Source organism: Rattus rattus, chromosome 2 (assembly GCF_011064425.1).
Source record: "Rattus rattus isolate New Zealand chromosome 2, Rrattus_CSIRO_v1, whole genome shotgun sequence".
In the NCBI taxonomy this organism is placed as follows: domain Eukaryota; kingdom Metazoa; phylum Chordata; class Mammalia; order Rodentia; family Muridae; genus Rattus; species Rattus rattus.
Genome location: NC_046155.1, coordinates 73,248,314 through 73,273,975, shown reverse-complemented (window position 1 = coordinate 73,273,975; position 25,662 = coordinate 73,248,314). Strand labels below are relative to the sequence as shown.

Sequence of the window (25,662 nt, the reverse complement as noted above, 5' to 3'; positions counted from 1 at the left end):
AGTGCCCCTGAGGCTGCTTTGTCAGGATTTGATGTCAGGGACTTTTGCATCTGTCTCAAGATGGTGAATGAACCAGTCGGGCATTCATCCAGTATGCTGCTGGGGAAAAGCAATGAGGGAATGGCAGAGGAAAAGGCAGAAAGAACCTGAGTCCTCAGGAGTTTCTGAAGTTGCTGCGCTCAGCCTTGCGGATTCCAGACGCATTCTGAGATTTGAGTTAGCAATCTATTGTTTGTAGCAAGAGTCACCTGACACCAGCACACTCAGTGAACTGAAGTCACAGAGACCTGTGCATGCATACTGTTCTGCAGTAAAGTCTCTGGCTGTTAGCCTTCCCCCCACTGATGGACCTTTAGAATATACGGGTACCTTTTGCTATTGTAAGAACTCTCAGGCTAAGCAGTGGTGGCACATGACTTTACTCCCAGCACTCAGGAGGCAGAGGCTGGCAGAAATAAAAAGAACTTTTTAAATTGGGAATGATGGTGTGTATCTATAATCCCAGCACTCAGTAGGAGGCTGTAGAGATTGTGGAGGGGATTAGTCCAGCCTAGGCTATCCAGTAAATTCAAGGTCTGGGCTATATAAAAACTCAGTTTGAAAAGACAAATTGGTTATAGTGGTGCATACCTTAAATCCAGCACAGAGGCAGGTGGATCTCTGTGAGTTTGAGCTGGCATGGTCTTTATATAGCAAGTTCATAGACAGCCAGGGCTACACAGTGAGACCCTGCCTCAAAAACAAAACAAAATTAAACAAAGGGAAAGAGCTGGCAAATGGCCCAGCAGGTCTAGCATTTGATGGGCAAGCCTGACCACCCATGTGTACATTTACATCCCTGGAACCCATGGAAGTGGACGGGGCATGAGAGCAGATTCTAGTAAGTTCTCTAACTTTCCCCTGTGTCCTGGCTTATACATATGCCCTCCCCCCCTGGTAAATACAATTTTAAAAGTCCAAGAATTAGGGTACTTGTTTTTGCAGAATAAATTTGTGAAAGCAAGTTTGTTGAATTAAGCAGCATATACATTTAAAGTTGATATTTAGCACTCAGTTGCCCTCAGAGATACTGCACCAGAACCAGTGAAATTCCTCAAGGCTGTCCTCTGATCTCTACCCACCCAACACAAACAACAGTAATTTAAAAACATTTTTTTTTTTTGTTCTTTTTTTCGGAGCTGGGGACCGAACCCAGGGCCTTGCGCTTCCTAGGCAAGCGCTCTACCACTGAGCTAAATCCCCAACCCCTAAAAACATTTTTTTAAGAGATCACACAGTTTATATTCCCAGAAACAATGGTACCCTATTGTTGGTTTCCCATGTTCACCAATGCTGACTCTGTTTAGTATTTAAATCTACCTGTCTGTAGGTTAAAACCACTTTTACATCTTAACATTTGCAACTTACTATTCATGGGACGGTAGCATCTTGTTTATTGGGTTCTTTTGTGAATTTACCCATTTTTTTTCTTATTCTATATATGGCACTCTATAAAGTATTGATTTTTTTGTGGCTCGTATGTTCTCATGAGAGTTCCTTGTTTTGTTTTGTTGTTGTTTTGTTCTTTTAAACCTTTGCTGATAATGTCATTATACACAGATTTACATTTTTCCTGTTGTCACATCTGTTCATCTGTCTTCTGATTTTTATATTATGCTTGGCAGGTCATGCTTCCACCTACAGCTGTGGAAAAACTACTCTTAAGTTCTCTCTCTCTCTCTAATAACATTTAGGTCATTGATGCATCTAGCGTTTCATTAAAGAGATGTAGGGAGCTACTGTAAATCTCTTCCTTGTAGACAGCCTCCCAGCGCCCCCGAGCCACCTGTGCTTGCCCGCAGTGCTGTGCTTAGCCGCCCTTTATGCTCGGTGGACTCGGGTCTCTGTCCCTCAGCTGAGTTCTCTTGTGTCGGTTGCCTGTCTCTAGTTTCACAGGCTTGCTTGCTATGTAGACTTCATAGAATTGTTCCAAATGAGGCAAGTTTGTTCCTCTGTGTTTATTGCTTTTCAATTTTTTCCAAATATTTACTCTTTCAGATGAACTTTAGAATTAACTTATCTTGTCCATGCAAAGATCCTGGTTGAATGTTGATTGGGATTGTTGAGTGTGTAGATTAATTGGGGAGACTTGACATCTTTACAGTATTGGACCTTGAGATTCAGCAACATGGTACATATTTATGTCTATTCAGAATTCCTTTTACATATTTCAGTAGTTTTATGATGTTTAATTTGTAGGTTGTTTCAAAACTTATTCTACCTATTCAAAATACTCATTGTTTGAGCTGGGCTCAGCAGTCAAGACCGTGAAAGTCCAGAAGGATCCATGTTCAATTCCCAGCACCCACATCAGCAGTTTACAACTAGGGGATCTGGGATCTGATACTTCTGACCCCCAGGGGTACACACACACACACACACACACACACACACACACACACACAGTTGAAAAAAGTGGCTGTTAAAAAGAAGCATGCTTCATTTTGCGCTGTGGTTGGCTGTTGCAAATTTATAGGACTGTTACCATTGGTGTCAACAGTTCTCATACAGCTAAGTCTATGTAACAGATATTTTAATTTTATGGGAAAATTGGTGTGTGAGTGGATCAGTTTCTAGCTACGCACAGCTATACTTGTAAAATGTAATTCCAAGTGAATTGGTAACACTTGCCTTACGATTCTGAGGCCTGTCTGGTTAATATTGTGTCTTTTGTCGCTCTCCATTCTCACAGGTTATTGTTAACTTGGTGGACCAGGCTGGAAGGGAGAAGATCATTGGTGATGCTTACCTGAAGCAGGTGCTGCTCTTCAACAACCCCAGGCTCACCTACGTCTCCTTTGATTTCCATGAGCACTGGTAAGGGCTTCCCCAGAGGGAAGCGACTTCACTTTCTTTGCTCTATCCTGGGAAGGAAAATGTCCCTTCTCTGCTCAGAAGGGAAGGAAGTGATGTTTACTTGCTGTTCGTGTCTGTGAGCCTTGCTTAAGCTGTTGCTGAAGTATTTACAGTCAGTCTTTCTGTTCCAAAATGTATCAGGACCCATAGTCACAGCAACTGAAAGCCAGTTAGTTATCCTTCTGGCTGCCTCCATACTATTAGCAACCTCTTCTGTCCCTAGGATACCTCCTAGTCTGCTCTGATTGGTCAGTGATAGGTGACTCCTGTCACGGACACCTTTAATTTATGTGTATTCTGAAAGCAGGATCCTTGGCTGCAGTGCTCATTCTGCCTGTGAAGTTGCCTAGGTTGTAAGGAGTTGTGGGGAAAGAGGCATCTGTGCATCGCCTCAGTGTGTTTGTATGCGTGCTTTCAAGTGCAAATAGGTATAGAAGTGTCTCTGTTCACTCTTAAGGGTTTTGAGCTACTTAGTAAGGATTCTAAGGAGCTGGAGAGATAGCTGGGTGGGTATCAGGCCAGGGGACCTGAATTTGATCTCTGGAATCCAGATGGTAGAGAGAACCAACTTTTGAAAGTTGTCCTCTCACTCCACTTGTGCACACCACGGCACATGGGCCTCTCGCTTCACGCATGCACACAAAAGAATAAGTGAGTAAAGTGTGGTTTAAATATTAAACATATTATGTTAGTAAGACTTTCTAGATAGGGTCTTACTGTACAGCCCTGGCTGGCCTCAGACTCACAGGATCATATCTGCCTCTCAGATGCGGGAATTAAAGGTGTGCTCCCCACACTCAGCTTCTGTTTGTGTTGATGGTGCCGGGGATTGAAACCTGTGCACACTAGGCAAGTGCTGTACCACCAAGTCATAGCCCCGCCCCTTTTAAGTAAATTAGAAAATAACTTTGTTATAATACTAAAGACCATTCTTTGTTTTTTGTTTTGGGGGAATGGGATTTAGCCGAGGAATGAAGTTTGAGAATGTTCAAACCCTAACGGATGCCATTCATGACATCATCCTTGATATGAAGTGGTGTTGGTAGGTATTTGTTTTAGTTACTTTTCTAACAGTTGTGAAGAGACTGTGACCAAGGCAACTTATAAAGAAAACATTTAATTTGGGATTCATGGTTCCAGAGGGTTAGAGTCCATGGCATGGAGCATGGCAGCAGACAGGCAGGCAGGCTCTGGGGCAGCAGCTGAGCAGATAGATCTGATTCATAAGCACAGGAGAGGAGAGAGGAGACTACCTGGGAAGGATGTGTCTCAGCCAGTGACACGCCTCTCCCAACAGAGCCACACCTCCTAATCCTTACCAAACAGTTCTATCAACGGGGGACCAAACATTCTACTATCTGAGCCATGGGGCGTTCTTGTTCAAACTACCACAGTATTTTACAAAGGGTTGTTTGGACTTTTGGTTTGTGAAATCATGTGTTCATCTAGTACATCTAAATATCAACATGACGGCATTTGCTCACAGTGCGTGCGTGCGTGCGTGCGCGCATGCGTGTGTGTGTTCTGCTCTGCTCAGTTTCTTCCTTTTTGTGAGTATGGTTGTTAGGCAGTGCTCTGTGAACAGGACCAGTGTCAGATAGTTGGACAATGAAGTGGAATGCAGCTGCTGCTCTTGAAGGACTTAAGTGTGTTCCTCTCACTCTGTGGCTTCCATTTTGTTTCCTTTGTCATCCCTCAGGGAAAGGGAAGCTTAAAGATATTCAGATTTTAGGCATTTTGAAAGTAACAGAGAAGGAAAAGATGCTCAGATTCTAGGAGATAGGTGTAAGGACAAAAAAATATGGTCTTAGAGGCTAGGAGGGAACATTTGATTTTATGTTAAGACTGCATGGATGGCCTGAGAGACTAGAGAGCACAGGCTACTCCTTGGCAGCGGGTAAAGTCAATTAGTATGTCTTAGAGAATTCCACTTGGAGTTAGAAGGGAAGACAAGATGGTGTTTAAAATGTTTATGTGTGCAACCCCACTGCCCCGGAGTTGTGACAGCTCTGCCGTATTGAGAGGGAGGGAAGTCGCTCACTGTTTCTCATATCTTGGCTCTTGAGTTCTTAACTGGGGGTAACAATCCCTCCCTGCCAGGTCACTGTAACCAGCAGTAAAGTACGTGGGGCTCAGCACTGTCTGACAGGAAGGATGTTCCTACACAGCTGGCAGTTAATGCTGTTGCTGTCGTTGCCATAGTTTTAAGAGTTGAGTTTCTCGAAAACTTTTTTGAAGTTGTGAATTAATCCTGTGCTTCTTTTGACAAGGGTTGATCAAGCTGGTGTGATATGTAAGCAAGAAGGAATTTTTCGAGTTAATTGCATGGACTGCCTGGATCGCACCAACGTGGTCCAAGCTGCCATTGCACGAGTGGTCATGGAACAGCAGGTAATCTGCAGTCCGTTTGATTCCAGATATTCACTTGAAATTTTAAAATGGTTTAAACTTCACGTGTAAGTAAATAGTGAAATGTCTTCTCAAAGTTCAAATATTTTGTGGAACATTTTTTAGCATCCAAATATTCTTGTTACATAAAAACCTGAGAAATGTAACTTAGAATTAAATAGAATGTGATAGCATTTTCTTAAGTATTCTATTCAACTTGCAAACATTTGAAGTCTGTTGGGGATATTATGTGTTTATTTTCCATTGTCCTCTGGATTTCAAACCTGCCCTTCTGTGTTTTGGGCTGGGAATCTGCAGTGGCATTTCTGGTTAGCTAGCCCTGGCAGTATGAGGTAGGGGTGGGGCTGTTGGGGGTTGGGAATTAGAGAAGCTCTCCATCAAGGACAGAAAGCAGCAAAGCCCTTTGCCTGTTGCACCCATTAGCCGATGGCTCTCTGGGACTCATTGGTCCCTTGCCCTGTACCCCAACTCTGAGTGGGCACTGCTTCCCTCGGATGTTGCTGCCTCAGTGCTCGTCCACTGTAGGTCTTTCAGCCTTCTAACTAACGCCTGGAGACCAGCTTCCTGTGCTACAGTCCACAGTGGAGACATGGACTGTAGTTCTGGTTTGCTTTACTGCCCCCACAGAGCCTTGTGACAATTCTTGGAGGACTTCGTTCTGTTACTTTAAGTATATTTAGTCGATAAGGCTCTTGAGTTTAAATTCTGTCTTCACCATGTGGGTTTTGACTCCAGGAAACCTCCCCAAACCTTGATTCTTAACAACTTTAATAGAGGGTTGTTGTTGTTATCGTTGTTGTGATGAGTAAATGAGATAACTCATGTTAAAAACAAAACAAAACAAACAGCCCATCCCACCCCCTGAACTCGGCCACTGCTAATGCTGTTGTTTCTTTATGTGTTTCTGGTATTTGGTTCTACTTCTTAGGCAAATTTAAAATAGGCAAAATTTAGTAGTATTGGCCTATACATTAAAAAAGCCCTGTAACTCTTACATTTATTTAGCTATAGTAACTGATAGCAGTATTTTCTTTATTTAACAATTGTGTTTGAAACAGGGTGTCATATGTACCCCTGCCTGGCCTGGAGTTCACAGAGACCCACCTGCTCCTGTCTCCTGAGTGCTGGGAGTAAAGCCATGTGCCACACATCTGGAAATCTTCATCTTAAAGACATGTGTGAGCTGGGCACCCTGCTACTGCCTTCTTAGCACTCATGAGCCGAGTCAAGGGGATCCAGAACTCTGGCTACATAGTAAGACTGTCTCAAAAATAAAGTCTGGTGGAACCAGCGGGATGGCTCAGTGGCTAAACACTTGCCACCAAGCCTGAAAGCCTGAATTTGATATTGGGACACACGTGGTAGAAGGAGAGAAGTGACTTCCCAGAGTTGTTTTCCCATCTCCCTGTGATCTCAACCCATAGTTAAAGAAGTAAGATCTGAAAACACTTCTTTTATACAAGGGTCCTAAATTGTGTCAGCTTTTTCTGTTTTTCTATAGTACAGAGTTCATGCTGTGGTTTCTCATATATTATTTACCCACTAATGTGTTTATTTTAGCTTAAAAAACTAGGTGTGATGCCCCCTGAGCAGCCACTACCTGTGAAATGTAATCGGACCTACCAGATAATGTGGGCTAACAACGGCGACTCCATCAGCAGACAGTATGCTGGCACAGCTGCTCTAAAGGTAACTGTGTGTAGCAGGCATTGTGGATCATTTTATCTGAGGTTCAAAACAAGCTTTGTTTTTGACTTAAAAAAAAAAAAAAGGGTGTGGGCCCCAGAGGAAAGGTCTGCACACTTGATTTCTTTCTGAAATGTCTGACTGTGACAGGAGCCTGCTGTTAAGTCAGGTGTAGGTGGCCTGTGTGGGCCTGGGCAGGAGTGCACTGTCCCTGAAGAAGGCTGTTCTTTCTCAGGAGGCCCCTTGCTGCTTTGTCTTCTAGTTGTTCAATGGAATCTGGGAACTTTAAGTTCTACATGCATTTATTTTTATTTTGAGACAGGGCTGTCTTAGAATTCACTGTGTAGACCTGACTCTCCCGAAACTCACTGAGAACTGTATTCAAACAAAACATGTCCTCTAGGACCTGACCTGTCCTGGGATACTTTTGTCTTCTCTGAATGTGAATCTTAAGCCTGCCTCTGACTCAGCATAACGTTGGGCAGTCACTTACCCACTCTGTTCACTAGTGTTCCGTGGAGACACCAGGCCTTCTGTCACAGATTCTTAGGGGCTGTAAGGGCTAGGACTCACCGACACCGAATGTGTGCTAAAGGCATGCTTTACTAGGGTTTTTTGTTTGTTTGTTTGTTTTGTTTTGTTTTAAGTGTTTTGAAGAGCCCACAAAGCTTCTTAGAAACTTAAATGTAAATACAGTCTCTGGTAACAAATTCTCAATTTATAGGTACTCTTTATAGGCAGTGGGAAGTGGTTGAGTCAGTTTAAATTAGGTTTATGTTGATTTCTTTTCAAGACACTATTTCACCTAGGGCCGTATCTCTTTTAAAAAAGTGTAGCTTGGTTGGTAGGGCACTTGGCCGGCATGTGTGAGGCCTGGAGCTGATTCCAAAACCCAAACCAAACAAAATAAGTGGGACCAAGGGCTCAGCAGATATCAGCTTCTCTAGGATTTGGTTGAATAATAAATATAAAAAGCTTGTTTTACAACAGGGCCTCTGTGTAGGCCATATTGGCACCGTACACCCTCAGCTAGAATGACCAGTGTGAGCTACCTCATCTGGCTGGGAGTATGTCTCTGTCTGTGAGTTTTTGTGCATCACATACATTTATGTATCTGAGGAGGCCTAGGGATGTCAGATCCTGGAGTTATAGGTGCCTGTGAGCCACCTGATATGGGTATTGGGAACTGAACCCAGGTCCTCTGCAAGAGCAGCAAGTGCTCTTAATTACTGAGCTATCTTCCCAGCCCCACAAAAATTTTCTTTCGGTTTTTCAAGACAGGGTATCTCTGTGTAGCCCTGTCAGTCCTGGAACTCACTGTAGACCAGGCTGGCCTCAAACTCAGAGTTCTGCCTGACTCTGCCTTCTGAATGCTGGAATTAAAGGTGTGTGCCACCACTGCCTGGCTCAAAAACATTTTATTTAATAATTAAGGAAAATAAGTTCTATGAAGCCTCATCAAACACTATCTCATTTTCTTCCTGTGAGTTAAAACTCTCTGGAGTCCACATTCAAGCTTTTCCATCTATACGTGTTGCTGAACTAAGACTCTTTGAAAGTGGCCAGCTTATTGGCAATATGTTTTTCCTAAATTTCTTGGGTTTAGTTTCCAACAAGTCTGTGTCCTAAAACTTGCTATGAAGAAACACCATGATCAAGGCAATTCTTATAAAAGGGGGATGTGGAGGTAGGAGGATTAAGAGTTCAAGGTCATTCTTGGCTACAGAGTAAAGCCAGTCTAGGTTACATGTGAGTTGTCTCAAACTCTTTCCTATCCCCTCAAAGTTTTTGTGTTGAATATTATACCAGTATGAGCCCTGAAAAAAAAATTTTTTTTTTTTTTTTACCTTTTTGGTATATAATTGGTTTGGACCTAGAAATTTCAGAAATTCTACAATAGTTGCTAGCAATAGTTTTGTCCTAAAGGTCCATGTAACTCAAGGTTGATGCCATGAGTAAATATTACATATAATTATTTAACAAGCGTAGATCTGAGTCAAATACTAGTACATATTTTATTTTACTATAAAATTTAGGAGTTTTTAAATGTATAATTTGGAAGTCTCTGGAATTCTTAAACTGAAAGTCCAAAATGAATTTTGAGAACATTCTTACATTTGAATAAATTTCCACAATTATCTTTTCTTTGATAGGGCGACTTTACAAGAACAGGAGAAAGGAAGTTGGCAGGAGTTATGAAAGATGGAGTTAACTCAGCAAATAGGTACTACCTCAGCCGGTTCAAGGATGCTTACAGGCAAGCCGTCATAGGTAAGGGGCAGGGGCTGGGCCGTCATAGGTGAGGGGCAGGGCTGCTCTCTCCTTCTGTGAGCGATAGTTTGTAGAACTGTGCTTCTTGCATTTATCATGTTTTGTAATGTACTCGTGCTTCTAATATACCAAATTCAAGCTTTTACAGGCTTAGCATTTGACAAATGTTTTTGGCTGGAACAACAAAGGAACAGATAATTACATATGTATTAGTCAGTTGTTACTCAAGTAATTGAAAAGCAGGATTGAGGCTGCTCATGTGTGGGATGCGGTACCTAACCTGAGCATGTACAGTCTGCATGCTCTTTTGTTTTCCAGTTGCTGAAGCCATGAAATCATAGGATTTTCTTTTCCTGTTAGTCATTTGTCATACAAATACCCCAACCTTTTCCATAAGCATGATTTAGCAGGAATTACTGATTATCCTAACCAAGTCACTACTCTTTAGAAGAGGAAGCAGAATGGTAGATTGCCCATAAAATTCCTACATGAACACACTTATTTAATTTTCAAGAAAAAGTTACAGGATTAAAGTGAAAGTACAGTGTTCTGGATTAGAAACAAATATGACAGAGGTGATCTGTGGTCTCTAAGAATATTTTTAAAAATCTGTTTCTTTCACCTGATTATTAGCACATGTAAAATGACCCCAGCCACATTGCAGGTAGGAACTGGAGACATCTGACGTGAGGAAGTGCACTCAGAACTGGGTCGCAGTTCAGTTTTGTTGTACTACCTAGTGAATATGAGGCCTTGGCTTTACTCTCCATAACAAAACAGCAGGTATTATTCATTTGCCAGAAATAAGTTCATAGTGTGATTAGAGACTTGGAGTTTTAAAACAGGATCCCAACCTTATATGGCCGACTTGGAACTGGTTCAACCTCAGAGATGCACCTGTCTGTGTCTTGAGTGCTGAGACTGAAGCTGTGACCCACGTCTGGCTGAGATTTTGATTTTAGTAGTATATTCAAAGGGAAAAAGAGGTCTTGCTTCCAGCGGCTGATGTGCCTGTGTACTTATGTCACTGAGAACCTGGGTCTGTGCCTGTCTCGGTTCAGCTGTCTGTTCGTCTTGGTCTGATGATCGGTCTCCTCGAGGTTGAGGGAGAGGCCAGAAGCAGTAGAAGCTCACTGAGTCCTTCTGTGAGGCCAGAGGTTGGCAGATCTTCCCCATCAGCTGCCTTAGGTCTTAGTGTCCAAAATGCCTTCATAAGGAATAGACTCAAAGTGGTTTAAGAAAGCTTTAGCTGCATAACCCATAGGGAGGAAGTTAGCTCATCCATTAAGATTTTTGCTTGTCTTAAAATTGGATATACTTTGTATGCCGAGCTGTCAGGAGTTCTTCGTGGATTAAGTATGCAGATCCCCCACAAGATGAACAGTTGTAAATATTTTCAGGGGTTTGTGGACTTTTTCACTTTCTGTTAATGCATTTTAAATTTAATTTAAAAAATCACATACACGGGGTTGGGGATTTAGCTCAGTGGTAGAGTGCTTGCCTAGCAAGCACAAGGCCCTGGGTTCGGTCCTCAGCTCTGGAAAAAAAAAATCACATACACAAAATAACCTTGGATTCATTTTAAGAACCATTGAGCTGCCTCCTAGTCTCCATCAAACCGACACTCACTGAAGATGCGCTCTGAGCACACAAAGGCCAGCCTCATTAACAGGTGGACAGTATCTCCCACTAAGGAGTGGGTGATGTGCATGACTTCATCAACTGAGCTGGCTTCTCCTGGGACCCAGAAGGCCAGTTCCTTCAGCATCAGGTCCATATAGATTGTTGGCCTCTCCTGCAGCCTCGTGAGCAACCCCTCCTCCGCAGGATGTGGAAGCAGAGGGTGACCTTTGTCAGTAGAAGCCTTGTCTTCCTCAGTTCACATGCTCTCTATGCATTATCTGTTTCAACTGGACTTCTCCCTGAGGGATTATGTCTCCTGTTACCCAGAATACTATCTTCCTATTAGGTGCTAGCTGTGTCCAATCAGAGCTCATCACTCGAGTGTATAGTACAGAGTTCACGTCCGAGATGAGGTCCATCTTGAAATATTTGTCCTTACATGCAGGGGCAATAAATAGTGCAGAGCTTGTAAGGAAAGGGCACAGTGCTGTACACAGTAACAGTAGGAAGTGGCTGATGCCATGGCTAACGGTCACCAGGCCCCAGGGAAAGCCTAGCCTTCTCACCCTTGAAATGTTTCCAGAAACACAGAAGTTTGTAATTTTGATGACATCTGATTTGTTTTGTTTTGTTTTATTATATTTTTGGTATCCAGTCTAAAAATTCGAGCCTGCTTTAAGGGAAAATTATTTAAGCCTCTGCTTTCTCTGATGAATTCTGTAGCTTTAGGTCTTGGAGTCTCTGTTTTTTAGAAGATACATTAGTAAAGCTAAGGTGACAACAGTGTTAACACTTTCTACCCTAGATTTGATGCAAGGCATTCCAGTGACGGAAGATCTTTACTCCATATTTACCAAGGAGAAGGAGCATGAAGCTTTGCAGAAGGAGAGCCAGAGAAGCCACCAGGAGCTCATCAGCCAGCTCTTACAGAGCTACATGCAGTTGCTGCTGCCGGGGGATGAGAAGTTCCACGGGGGCTGGGCCCTCATTGACTGTGACCCCAGGTGAGCACTCGGCCTGCTTCACGTTCTGGGTCGATAAGCTGTCCCATTAACACTGCTGTTGTCCGTAACGTGCGGGCTCTATTGCATCAAGCATGGCCGGTTCAGCACAAGGCAAACGCATACCGGGTATGTAGTTAAGGGGTCTGAACAAGCATGTCAGCCATGAAAAAGAAACTTCAATATGATATTTGATTTAAAAAAAGTCATGCCTGGAATGGTAACTCACACTTGTTATCCCAGCACTTTAGAGGCTGAGGCAGGAGGATTGGTTGGGCTTGAGGTCAGCCTGGGCTGCAGAGGAGTCTGGTCTCAAAAGTGAAACAAAACAGCATTCAGATGGCTCTGCTGCATCCGTGTTTTGAAGAACATTCAAAACAAGGTGTTTTTGTTTCTAAATTTTCAAGTGTGAGTTGGCCTAGTTATTCTATGAAAGCATGGGACCTCTTTTTTTTTTTTTTTTTTTTTTCTGGAGCCGAGGACCGAACCCAGGGCCTTGCGCTTGCTAGGCAAGCGCTCTATCACTGAGCTAAATCCCCAACCCCAGCATGGGACCTCTTTATACCAATAAAATAAAAAGCATCCTTGTACCTGTTGGTGATTTCACATGTGTGCCTCAGTACAGTCAGCCAGATGTACAGGAGAAGGATTCAAGAGGATCTACACGGTCACCTGCACACCGCCAGGCCTCATTTGTTAAATATGGTATGACAGCATTTTCCCCACATGCTGCTGCACAGACAGACACACAGGCAGGCAAAACACACACAATAAAACCAAATCTTAAACGGAATTTGAAGTGGTTAAGAGCTGATATTGAATGCCTCAAAATTAGGGTAAGTGCTTTTTGGAGAGTCATTAAAACCTCCTACAAAGATTCCCGGAAATACTGATGACCGGGTTTGTGGAATTAGTGTTGGAGCAAGCGGTGAGTCTCGTAGTAGGTCTTTAAGAAGCCCCCATAGTCTGGAGTGGGGTCCAGTTCATACACATGGAGCCCTGGGTTCTGTCACTTGCACCTTAGGCTTCCAGTATGTGGAAGATGGAGGGAGGCAGGAGCTTCAGAAGCTCAGTTGTCCTCAGCTTCAAAGGGAATGGTTGGCGATCTTGAATTCTCAGCTACCAAACACTTGGAGGAACACAATTGCTTCTCTTCCTGTGTGCCACTAGCACGACCTAACAATTCTCTATTCCCACACCTTTTTTTCTCTTTTCTTTTCTTTCTCTGCCTCCCTTCCCCTCCCCTATCCTCCTTTTCTTTTTTTGAGACAGGGTCTCACTATGTAGCCCTGGCTGTCCTGGGATTCTCTGTGTAGACCAGGCTGGCCTCTAACAGAGATCCTTATGCCTCTGCCGCCCACGTGCTGGGATTACAGACCTTCTCTGTCATGCCTCGCTCACTCCCTACTTTGTAATAGCAGTAAAATTTGGTGTTCTGATAATAGGGAGCCAGTGACTGTCTTCTGCACACTGTGACTGGGGGCCTTCATAAAGAATACTTATTAGTGATAGCATGCTACAGCCAGGGGTGGTGGTACATGCCTTTAATCCCTGGCTGCTTAAAGATCCATACTAGGCTTCTGTTGTTTCACCTTCATTTTCCTGACCCGTCACCAGGCATAAATATACTTCTTCTCATCCCTTAGGTCATCCTCAGGCATGGGCCTTGGGTTACGGCTCCTGGCTCTTCTCTAGTTCTTTATTAGATTCACTTCTTTTCCTGATAATAACGCTGTCCAATTCTTCCTTGGATGGTCAGTCACCAAAAATTGTTATGGGAGTATGTGTTTGCTGTTTCACTGGCCAGAGTCCCTACTGTTACTCTCTTTTTCCTCTGGGACATTAAGCCAGACTGGGTGTGCTTGTCAGCTTTTTAGTACCGATTTTGCCTCTGGTCGATAGAAGCACATTGGGAGCTGCATTCTCCGTAGTGCAAAAGGGATGTCTGAAAGAACACTGTTGCTGCTCCCAAGGTGGCTGTGGAACAGAGGATCAGGGCTGCAGACTTTTGGAACAGATACATGGTCTGCTCCTCTGTGACACCCAGGGCTGCCAAGTCTTGATACTTTCCACTCAGGCCCCAGAAGGCTCTCTGCTAGGTTGACAGGCTGCGTTACATATGTGGTTGAGGTGTTCGGCCATTTTCCAGCCTCCTCCCCCCCACTTACTGTTGTTAGAAACTGCTTTCTTTGAGGCTTTCCCCAGTACTGGATTAAAGGTGTGTGCCTCCACCACCCAGTTTAGTTCAGTAGCTTTTGTTTTGGAAAAAATAAATGTATTTAGGCCAGATGTGCTTGCATACTCTTTAGCCCCAGCATCAAGAAGCAGAGGCAGGCAGGCAGGTCTGATTTTGAGACCAGTCTGATTTCCCTAGGGTGTTTGTTACTCAGTGACTCCACCAACAATGCATTGTTATTATTATTGTTATTGTTATTATTATTAGTGTGTGTGTGTCTGTGCGTCGCATACGTGTGTCCATGCAGCGTGAGCGTGTCCATACCCTTAACTGTGCCTGTGTGAAAGAAGGTCTCAGTCTTGCATGGCAAATGCCTTTTCTGGTGGTACTAACACCAGTGCTTTCCTCTTTTTGTCCTTGAGCCATAATCGGCTTTTTTCAAGATCACGGCTAGGCCTAGGGTCTGGGGAGTAAGGCAGGACTGTGCAAATGCAGGAGTGGGCGTCTTTACATAAACATTTGATGTTTTATTCTCTATGCTATTGTAGTGTTTATATTTTTAAAATACTGCGTAATGCATTATCCTAAGGACTGTTTCGGCAGTGTAACAGATTTTACCGCATTCACTGCAGTATCGGCAACGGAAGACTGTCTGGAAAGCAGTTTACCAGAGTCTTATGCCAGGGGAGACCAGAAACGGCAGCGGGAATTGTCTAGCGCGGCATCGTGCTGCGGCAGGTACGCAGTGCGGCAACGCAGCACTCTGCTGGCTTCACAGTCCATTCTGGCAGACACAGGACCGAAGCAGCCCTCCTGAACTTTGTATCTTTCCTGTCTGCGCACTTGGCCACCTCAGTTGCCACAGAACAACCGGACTTTAGCGCCTAGAAAGGGGCTTAGGTTGGAAAGGACCTAGGAGAGCTGTGGACAGGACCCTGAGCACTTACAGAAGCTCCGACTCTCCCCTGTGCCATATCTTCCCTTCGCAGGGTGTTGCAACAACTGGAACGCAGCGAAGGCGACAACTTGGTAACCGTCTGCCCACCAAGCTGTGGTAAAGGCGTAAGCCAGAAGCCCTCCCATCCCCAGCTCCACGGGCCGGGGTCTTTATTCTCCGTGGAGGGCGCAGGATGTGCAAGATACAGTGCGCACGTGCAGTGGCAGCCTGCTGCAGCAGAAGTGGGCGTGACTGGAGCAGAATCCACAGTGCCATTCTCTGCAGGCGCGAAGTGCGGTGCAGACCGAAGATGCTGCGCTCCCATCCGCAGCCGCCCCCTGCGCCTCGCGCTCCAGCTGCCAACGCTGCGGAACCTAAGTCCGATGGTGTTCTCGCTATGACTTTTAAGATTTTCCTCCTTTTTGCAGGACTTATGGTTAAAGTACCGGTGGGGCTGTATTTTTCCTGTAAATTACTCCATTTCCAAAGCTTGATGTTAATGTCCCCGGAAGACAGCGCTTTTTATGCGACCATTGTCTCCGTGGTTGGGCTGCATGTCATTTTGGCAATTTTTGTTTTTATAGTATGGAAGGAAGGTTTGCCACAGTGGCGGGAAAACAAAAATGATTAGTGCAGCAGTAAGGAGCTGCAATGCAGGGGGTGGGGGTAGGTTATACATAGGGGTTTTTTGTTTGTTTGTTTTTTGTTTTTCTTGTTCGTATCAAATGTGCTTTTTCTTTTTTAAAAGGGTAGTGGGGGTGGGTGTATGGGCCGGGGAGGGATTATTTACTGCACCTAAGACTGCAGTAAAAATGGGGTAGAAGGGGAAAAAAGGCCGACAACATTCGACCGCTTGTTTCATGCCAAATGCTTTTAGATAAGGACATAATGTTTTTGACTGATGTAAATACTAATTCTAGAATAGGCAGCCAGGATGGAAGTGACACTGTAATTAGATTTGTGTGTGTGTGTGTGTGTGTGTAAAAATTGTGTTGTGATGTAATTTTTGTGGCGTGGCTCGGCTCAAGCCACAGTTTTCAGAATGCAGTAAGTATGCGTAAAGCTCAATTCCATTTAGCATATCATTCTGCGTCATTTTCTGCAATGCCGCCAGCATCTCTGAATTTATGGTCTTCTCTCACTCAGATACTGGCTGCCAAAATCAGTCCGTGTTTTATTAGGTGCTTCCGTTCATTCATTGAAGTCTAGAGTGTAGGCGAAAACTGAGGAAATCATTTCAAACTAAACTGTTGAATTTAGGCTGCAACAAGGTGGTGCTGATGCAGAAAACCAAAGTAAAGGTTTTGGTAAAAACAGAGTTCTCAGTAGTGCCATCTAACAATGACCTCATTCTCAGGCAAATTAGTGGTTTACGTTCCATCTATAATTGATATTTCCTTTTTGGGTCTTTTATTTGTTTGTTTTTGCTGCTGCTTTTATAATAGTAAGAGCTAGTGGATGGGTTTGCGATCCTGTGGCAGGAAAATCTGGTGGTGGGATCTAAAGGTCAGCAGTTAGAATTTGGGGCTTATCAACTTAGCTGGAAAGGCTATTCATGCCTGATTAGAAATTAGGCTGAAATTCCATTTGAGTTTGGATTATGCCTGCTTGTTTATTATTTGTATCCTTTAATTCTTGGGCATTTTCTTATTAGAACCATCTCAAGAATGTGCATTTTACTATACCCTTGGTTTAAAATGATTCAGCAGTTCACCTGAATTCTAATCTGCTGTCGTGATGGTGGTGGTGGAGTGTGTGTGTGTGTGGGGGTGGGGTGGGTAATGTGACAAAATGGCCATAAGGCAGTGCTTACTCATTCCTTGAAAGCCAAGGGAAATCTATAGTGAGAAAGACTGTGTGTGGCTTGTCTTCATGTTCACAACAGTTTCGTTTATCTAAGGCTATTTCAGAATAGCTGTTTTCTAGTAGTGCAAAAATATCCTCAGTGTCTAGTATGCTATTTTGAATACTGGCAAATGCGAGTTAACATATGATTTTTCCTTCTGGGTGTCACGTTTTTCTTTCTTCTTCCCAGTAGCCACCTCTCTATCACCATTCCTTTCCCTTTTACGTTATTCCCTTTCCTTTGAGTATTGCGACCTCTTCTGGTCATGTCTGGAACAGACCTCCCTTCCGCTCCGGCTCGTCATTATCTCAATCTGCTCCCTCCTAACGGTGGGGGTGGAGGAAGGTGTTTGAGTCTCTGCTACCCCCAAATGAATATAGATTGTTTTTATTACGTTTAACATCAGAAGTACAACCATTTCATTTTCATTTGTTCCCCCGGGCAATCTTTTCTTGTAAGTAGGAATATGCTTGCAAAAAATGTGAATAAAAATAATTTATCAGGTGTCATATCTGTACAGCCTCACTGATGCTGCTCACAGAGATGTGGACGTGCTACTGCTGCTTTCTAATTCTGCCTACTATGTGGCCTAGTAAGTTGCCATTGATTTAAAGCTTTTAGTTTGTTTTTGTAAAACATTTGCTTTTGAGAATTGTTAACATTTTTTTGCCTTCATGTATATGAGATTTCATTGAGCCCTTTAATAATCTTTCAAATTTTGGGTTATTTATTACTGTTTTAGTATTACTTGGAATTATCAAGACCTGGGCATTACAGTTTGTTTTATTAATCATGGACGGCCATGTATCATGGCTTGTCTTACTGTATTTTTCCCATTGTTCGACACTGAATTCCCTGCAGCTTTTGCCATTGAATGATTCAGCTCTGCAGATGCACAGCTTGTATGTGCGCATGTGCACACGTCAGTGTTGCCATGGTTACAAGCATATGATTATGTGACTTTCAGCGTTTCCTTGGTTACAAGCATATGATCAATTATGTGACTTTGGTGGTTTGTTAGCACCATCTCCAAAGGCAATTATACGTGCTACTGCCGAAGCTGAAGTGCTCGTTCATCCCGGATGCAGGTTTAACACGTGTTTCCTGAGTAAAATAGCCTTTACTCTCAGCTTGGTTTAAGCTGCCGTTTTCCTGTCATTCCACATGCCTCTGGCACAGGTCATGAGTTTTCTTCCTTGATTTGGGGTATCAGACCCATCTGCTGTATATTCCCTAACTAAAGCATTTCAATGTATATTGCTTTCATTTTAACTAGGTTTGTTTTCATTTTGTTTATAAAACTGAAATTATTTTTGCCTTGTAATTGATTTTCATTTATATGTAAATTCCCCTTTAGCTGTTAAATTATGTTACTCTCTCCGACACCCCCCACTCCCATCCCCACCCGAGACCCTCGGCTGGTCTGGAATCCACAGGGATCTGCATGCCTCTGCCTCCTGAGGGCTGGGCTAGCCCTCTTATATAGTCCTCTTATTTTATATATTTTTTATGTTTCACTTCATTCTGGAATGCATGCTAGAAAGATTTTGTTTTAAGTGCATGTGGTAGCTTGTAACATTATACCCCAGCTTTGAAGCCAAAGCCAAACACTTGCTTTTAACCTTCATTGTACTCCCTTCCCCTAGTTATGATGATGAAGTTGATAAAGTAAGCCAGTATCAACGACGGAGCCTTGAAGACCTGGAAAAGATAGAAATAGGTAAACGCTAACTAACACACCACAGTGCTTCGGGGTTGGCACCACTGAGGGGGGTGCTCCGAGCCATCCGTGAGGGCGGAGTTCCCGCTCCCCTTCAGAGACTAACAGTGGGCATGGTTGCCTTCGTCCTGTGCCTCTTGAGAACAGTTACAAGTGAACAAGTGTTTTATGGCCTCATAAAGTCATATGTTCATGATAAAACAGGGCACACACAGGGATGCTCTGTTATGGTTGGGATACATGCATGCATCAAATGCCATTCTGAAGACATTTTACAAATGGCCTTAAGTTTATAAACTTGTTTAAATTATGAATGGAGTATATACTCACAGTTAAGTGATACGTGTATTGGAAGTAAAGAGAGAAGACGTTATGTGAAAAACAACTTTAAACACACTCATTTGTGTTAGGTCCCGAGCCTACTCTTTTTGGCAAACCAAAGTTCTCCTGCATGCGGCTGCACTACACGTGTAAAGAAGCAGGTGGTTACTTCCACACACTGAGAGCCGTACCACGCAGTCCTGAAGAAGACGGGAAAGGTGAGAGGAAAACACCGAGTTATTCACAGATAATCCTGTGATGGCTTTTTGTTTATTGCAAGTCCATTGCATGGGGCACTGTAGAACAACTGATTTCCAGAAAGGCGGCTCAAGGAGTAGCTGAGATCCTTGCTATTTGAGTGGCTGTGAAGTGTTTCTCACCTGCCTCCAGAGGCCGCGGTTACTACTACTTTTTCCTGAGTGTTGCCCCAGCGCCTAGCACAGTGCTTAGATCCCTGTGAGTTCCAGTTACTTGCTGTTCATTAGCTCTTTTGCACTTGACTCACCTGTTAAATCATCGTCTAACGTGCTCTGTGAAGGGTCCACGATGGCAGCCGCAGTGGCTGCTCGCCCTTTGCCCTTTGCCCTTCTGCAGCAGGCTTGTCTTGCTACAGACCACTATGGGGCAGGGGTGTGTGTCCCAGAGCCCTGTTGCAGACTTTATCCTGGAAGTGAATCCTTCCCAGAGGTTGAAGGAACAGATATAACAGATTGAAGAAATAAAGTCTACAAAGAAAACATGGGACATGGCTGTGCTTCAGGCACTGCAGCCACAGTGAGCAGGGGTCCTACAGCTGCACCGTGTGTGTCAGGATGACCTTACCTCACACCAACCTCTGCTGTGCCTCCTTTGTTTTTATTGGCAAAGAAGTCTGGAGAGGCTGCAGCAACATCCTGAGTATTCCCAAAGGATGCAGCTGAGCCTCATACACCGTGCTTCATGCCCGGGTACTCTGAGCCTCAGACTGAAGATGCGAGTGCAGCTGAGCCTCATACACCGTGCTTCATGCCCAGGTACTCTGAGCCTCAGACTGAAGATGCGAGTGCAGCTGCCCTTAGGGAACGAATCAAACCAAGAAAGTCAGAGCTTCAGTGGACATTTCTGACCAGCTCTTGCGAGCAGGTGACTCATTTCAATCAGAGCCCCTCTTGGAATATGGGGCCATTTGATATGGTCCACTTAGCTATGTGTAAACACAGCAGATAGTGCTTACTCTGCTTGATGGCGTTCTTTGTGGTTTCGGTGGTGTAACACAGAGAATTCATGTTCTGCTCTAGCTTCACCCTGAACTTAAACTGCAGGCTTGTTCGCTTGTTTGCTTTTGTCCTGTGCACTGGCAAAGGCAGAAGTACATGGTCTGTTTTTAGCATTAGGTGTGAGAAGGCAGAGCACATAAAACTTTACCTTTAAAAAAATACCATCTGGAACACTTTGAATCGGTAGGGTGGAGAATGTGAACAAGTTCTCTGTAGGTGCAGGCATAGACTAGTGTTTGGTCTGTGGCCAGGCTGGCTGCAGGCTGTGGGAGTGTCTGGGGCGGCTGCTGAGAGCTGTGCTTGGGTTTCAGATACTCTCCAGTGCATTGCGGAGATGCTGCAGATCACCAAGCAGGCCATGGGGCTGCATGTGCCCATAATCGAGAGGAAACTCGAGAGGTCAGTGTCACTCAGCATGCATTAGCCTTGTGCTTCTCAGGATGCCACCCGAGGCCCTGGCCTTTGAAATGTGACCAGTCCCAGTTCAGGTATGCTGTGATCACATGACCGACTGCACACTGACCACTGTGCAGACCTGGTGCAAAAACAAAAAACAACAACAACAAAAAAAAACCCCAAAATACAAATCTTCTTATATATCTATATCGAGGTATAGTATTTTTAATGTAAGTAAAACTTTTTAATTCCATCTTTTTTCTTTCTCCTTTTTTCTTAGCTGCTAGAAAGTTTCAGTTACATCCCTAACTGAAAACACTGCCCACCGCCCACCGCCGTTTGTATGGTGGAGTTTTGTTGACCCGGGTTATTTTGAATTGCATGAGGAACTGACTTTTTTTCTTTTCCACTGACAGGAAGAGCAGCAAGCCTCATGAAGACATCATTGGTATCAGATCTCAAAACCAAGGCTCTCTGGCCCAGGGGAAAAGCTTTTTAATGAGCAAATTTTCATCTCTAAATCAAAAAGTAAAGCAGACCAAATCCAATGTGAACATTGGCAACCTACGCAAATTAGGAAACTTTACAAAGCCTGAAATGAAAGTGAACTTTCTAAAACCAAACTTAAAAGTCAACCTTTGGAAATCAGATAGTAGTCTTGAGACCATGGAGAACCCAGGAGTGATGGGTAATAAGGTCCAGGGGGAGTCTGATGGGGACGTGTCCTCAGATAATGACTCATACCACTCTGACGAACTCCTTACAAACTCCAAGTCGGAGGAAGACAAGCAGCTAGCCAACTCTTTGGAGAGCGCAGGGCCAACAGACTACCTTCTCCCGAGCTGTGGCATCATCGCCTCAGCTCCTCGGTTAGGCAGCCGGTCCCAGTCGGCTAGCAGCACCGACGTTAGCATCCATGCTCCCTCGGAAGCTACTGTTGGTCATGGACGTGAGCTTGGAAAAGGCCTGGAGTCTCCCCTGAAGAAAAGCCCTTCTGCTGACAACATACACACATTGACTGGCTTTGCAAAGCCCATGGACGCTTACTGCCAGAGATTCGTGCAGGATGCACAGAACAAAATGAACGCGCTGTCGGAGGTCAGGGCTGTAGCTCAGAACAGCGAGGAGGGAAATCACAAGACTAACCCTGTTTCTAATGAAGAAACCCAGTCAGAATCAGTGGAACAGATGCCTTCTCGGCCCTCTCAGTTAAATGTCTCTTGTTCTGGGACAGGCCCACAGTTCTTATCAGTTGAACCAGCACATCCAGCGGTGTCTCAGAAGACCCCCGGCTCTGGGTCCAGCCTGCTGGACCTTGAGGCAGGGCTTTGCGTAACTCCTTCTTCAGAGAGCAGCAGCAGAGCAGTCTCTCCCTTTGCAAAGATCCGCAGCTCCATGGTCCAGGTTGCTAATATTACCCAAGCTGGGCTAACTCATGGGATAAACTTGGCAGTTGCCAAAGTTCAGAAGAGTCCAGCAGAACCCGAAGTGGTTAACGAAATTCAACAAAATGAACTTAAAAATATGTTTACACAATGCCAGACACGAATAATTCAGATTTAGATTTTAGTCAGTTCTTGGGCTTTTATTTAAAAGTCCAAGATGAAGTTTTCACCTCTCACCTGTGCTGAGTTTAGGGATTTCAGGTTCTAATTATGTTTATCGGCAATTGTTTTACAAGGAGTCTGAACCTTAGCAAATTTCCAGCTGTGTAAGCCAAGACCACAAGCAATCACCCTGGATTAGGGACCAGAGCGGCAAACACACTAGAGGGCTTGTGCACGTCACTCAGGAAGGCGCAGGGAAGAAACCAAGTTGCTGTTGGGATACTCTGTGAAGCAGATGTAGTGTGGGCACCCACTAAGGAGCTAGCATTTCTCTGCTCTTCAGTGCATTCCTATATCCTGCTTCTATAAAGGAAATTATGCATTTAGATTTTAGTGATTCTAGTGTGCATTAGTATCTAAAAATTTTTTTTAAAAAGTAGTCTTGTGGCTTAACCATTCTCTGAAGTTGAGAATTAACAATGGTGAAAATGTATTTTCATTTGACCCCAATCTCTCCCATATTTTTTTCCTCTCTAAAATTCTTAAATATGGACTTGCCTACCATAAAATAACTTGCTGCAGGAACATAAGATCATGTTTATTGACTCTAGGGATCTCTAGAAAAGTAATTTGAATTCTGTCAAGGGGACATTTAGTATCTCTTGTAAGTTCTAGAACTACAGAAAACATACCTAAAGTACAGGTTAGACTGGTTTTATGCAGTAACTAACCACCAAGAACCTCTTCCGTAACCCAGAGTAAGAAAGTGGTAGGGCACATTCTAGCAGGTATCAACGTCTCTGGTGTCCCTTAGAGCCTTACTCCAGTTAACTGACTCTCAGTTTAACATTATGTCTGTTAAAACTCTGATAAGCATTCCGCCTTTGTTATTTATTACAAGTGTCAAGTCTTGTGACTATTAAAGTACCACTGTAATTCAAACATCAGTGTATGAGAATTCCTTGTATAGCATTTAATAGTAAGAGTGGCTTTCAAAGAATTCATATAAGTGGTAAGTTTGCTATAACCAAACACTTGTTCTGAACTTTCAATTAAAATATTCTTCTATTTTAAAAATGAAAGCTGTATTTTAAATCCCAGACATTAAAAACTGAATACTGCAGTCTCCCCCTCCCCCCATTTTTTTCTTTAGGGTCTTCAGAGTAGTTAAGAATTAAGTCAGGTCAGGTGGGAAGATAATACATGTAAATGACCCATGAAGAAATGTGACAACAGAAATTAAAGCAATAGTTATTTCCAAAGAGACCTGGATGCCTGGTCAGGGTTAATATCTGGTCCAGACTCAAAGCTACAAATGTGAACCTCTGTGTGTGTAGGCAAGGGAGAGATGGTGTCTCAAAAAGCTGAAGATTCCCATCTCTTCCAGTTCAGCTTGAGGAGACGATATCTCGTGTTTCTAATTCATGAAAAATGGCTCAGGGGACTGGTAATTGGAAGTTTATTTACAGGACAAGGTTGTTTACGGAACTTTTCTGTAAGACCAAGCAAATGATGGCTTCTCTCGGGTAAGTCCCAGCTTACACTGGTACAGTCTGGCACAGTAAACCAAAACCTCTGCTCTAGGACAAAGGAAATGCACTTTCAAAAGTCTCTGTGAACACTTGATTTTCAAAAGTTTAAGGAAGATCTTGCCTACCAATTATAAAAATGAAAACCAGTTAGAATTCTAGTATGAAAATTATTTACATTAACTTATAAAAATAGATTTGAGGTTCAGAAACGAATGGTTAACAACTAGTAGTTTGTACTTCCTTTTTTTAGGTTAATCCCTTGATTTATGGAGGCCGACCCTGTTTCCTTGGTTAGCAGTATCAATGTAAGCCTTTTTTTTAGCAGGAAGAAAAACTGAGGGGCCATTGCCTTCATCTTCCCAACTGAATTCCTCTTTATATACACGGCAGATGAGGTTAACAAGGCTCTAACTTTCCTGAAGATTCTTGTTGCCACAATTGCCATTATACTACATTAACTTGCAAATTATAAGTACTAATTTTTGTTCATTTGAAAATACGCACATCAAAACGAATTGGTCTAAGGAGAACCTACCTATAACTGATAACTGCATGGCCTTTACTGCACTGGTAAACGATGTTACTTATATTAAAAGCTCAGAATCCAGTGCATTCATCAAATCAGCTACAAAATGAGGAAAATGAAGAAGTCCCCGCCCCTACAGGCTGGGGATGTAGCTCAATGGACACCACACATCAAAACGAATTGGTCTAAGGAGAACCTACCTATAACTGATAACTGCATGGCCTTTACTGCACTGGTAAACGATGTTACTTATATTAAAAGCTCAGAATCCAGTGCATTCATCAAATCAGCTACAAAATGAGGAAAATGAAGAAGTCCCCGCCCCTACAGGCTGGGGATGTAGCTCAATGGACACCACACTTCTCTAGTGTGTATGAGAAGCTAGGGTTCCACACAGCACCAAAAAGATTACCTTCCCCTCAATCTTCACTGTCCAGTAGCGTCTTTCATGTTTGCACAGCGTTCTATGGGAGCAGTACTCCCTTCAGTCCCACAGAAGACAGCTGCAGATGCAGGAGGTGAGAGAGTTAAGGACAATGTAGTGATCGTCACAAAGCTGCATTTATTCCACTAAAAGATTCTCGTGTTCTGAGAGTGTCCTTTATGAAGACAAAATAGTGATCACAGTGTTTTGTTTTCGTTCCTTCTTTCAAATGACTTGGCAAAATCATTTGGCAACCCCTACCCCAGAGAGCTTTGGAGGTGTTACTCGTCCGGAAACCTGACAGCCGGGAAGCACTGCCGTGGGAAAGCCTAGTTCTGTGGACTGTCAGAGCTGGGAAGTGGGAAACCGCTTCTGTGGCCAGTGTATAGAAAATGACATGAGAGAAGTCACACCTGGACTTGACACTCAGACCTGTTCTGAATTAACACACTCGTCACACAGCTCTGCAGAGGACGCTGGCACTTCAGTCTGGCCTACGATGTAGCCGTGGCTAAGGAAATGGTGTGATCAGCAACATTAGCATTGTTAAACTTTTAATATCAAATACATTTTATACATCATAACTAATTATAAAACAAACTCCAAAACTCCATAAAACCAGTAAGGTGAAAGCCCTTACAGAGAATCATATAAACTTTAGGTGTCACTAGACTTGATTTCAGGGAAAGTCCTTGTTCTTTTGGATACAAATGATCTATAAAACAATGTGGTATAAAGGACTCTGGGTTACCCAGCATGAAGGCTGGAGCTTGCCATTCACTTCCAGTTCAGAGCTCTAAAGCTCGTTCCCGTTCACGCTCTTCTGCTGCTGGAGCCTGCTCCTCCTGGAGTGCTCCAGCTGCTTTGCTCTGAGCCATCGCTCTCTGGAGAGTGTTGTCTGACCCGCGCTCAGAGACAGAAACCTGGTTTGAAATTTAAAAATTACCTAGAGTTAGGATGATTAGCTTCTAACTAGGAAAGCATGCTCTGCCAGTGTGTGCCCCCTTTCTCTTCTCACTCCCCTACCCACCTCCCTCTTAGAATCAGGAAAGCTTTGGAGGCCTATCGGGAGGCACGAGTCTACTGCTGGTGCACA

The 25,662-nt window shown here is 43.6% G+C and overlaps 2 protein-coding genes across 4 annotated transcripts in view; one reads left to right on the top strand and one right to left on the bottom strand.

Moving 5' to 3' along the window:
* The window catches only part of Inpp5f (inositol polyphosphate-5-phosphatase F), a 78,914-nt gene extending 55,753 nt beyond the window's left edge, over positions 1-23,161 (top strand). Inside the window, exons 10-20 of one of the 3 annotated variants that reach the window (XM_032892484.1) lie at positions 2,732-2,856; positions 3,860-3,937; positions 5,166-5,286; positions 6,865-6,993; positions 9,144-9,261; positions 11,690-11,888; positions 17,365-17,436; positions 18,491-18,564; positions 18,975-19,103; positions 20,453-20,540; positions 20,954-23,161. In XM_032892484.1, coding sequence (XP_032748375.1) covers positions 2,732-2,856; positions 3,860-3,937; positions 5,166-5,286; positions 6,865-6,993; positions 9,144-9,261; positions 11,690-11,888; positions 17,365-17,436; positions 18,491-18,564; positions 18,975-19,103; positions 20,453-20,540; positions 20,954-22,100 — 2,280 coding nt within the window. In that variant the 3' untranslated portion in view covers positions 22,101-23,161. Of the gene's footprint in view, positions 1-2,731; positions 2,857-3,859; positions 3,938-5,165; positions 5,287-6,864; positions 6,994-9,143; positions 9,262-11,689; positions 11,889-15,839; positions 15,876-17,364; positions 17,437-18,490; positions 18,565-18,974; positions 19,104-20,452; positions 20,541-20,953 lie in introns of those variants that run through there. The other 2 variants (XM_032892485.1, XM_032892486.1) reach the window with 2 other exon arrangements.
* A 1,523-nt stretch (positions 23,162-24,684) lies between these two features.
* Mcmbp (minichromosome maintenance complex binding protein) overlaps positions 24,685-25,662 on the bottom strand; it is a 46,030-nt gene continuing 45,052 nt past the window's right edge. The window contains exon 16 of the mRNA XM_032892483.1: positions 24,685-25,489. Coding sequence (XP_032748374.1) covers positions 25,363-25,489 — 127 coding nt within the window. The 3' untranslated portion in view covers positions 24,685-25,362. The remainder of the gene's footprint in view (positions 25,490-25,662) is intronic.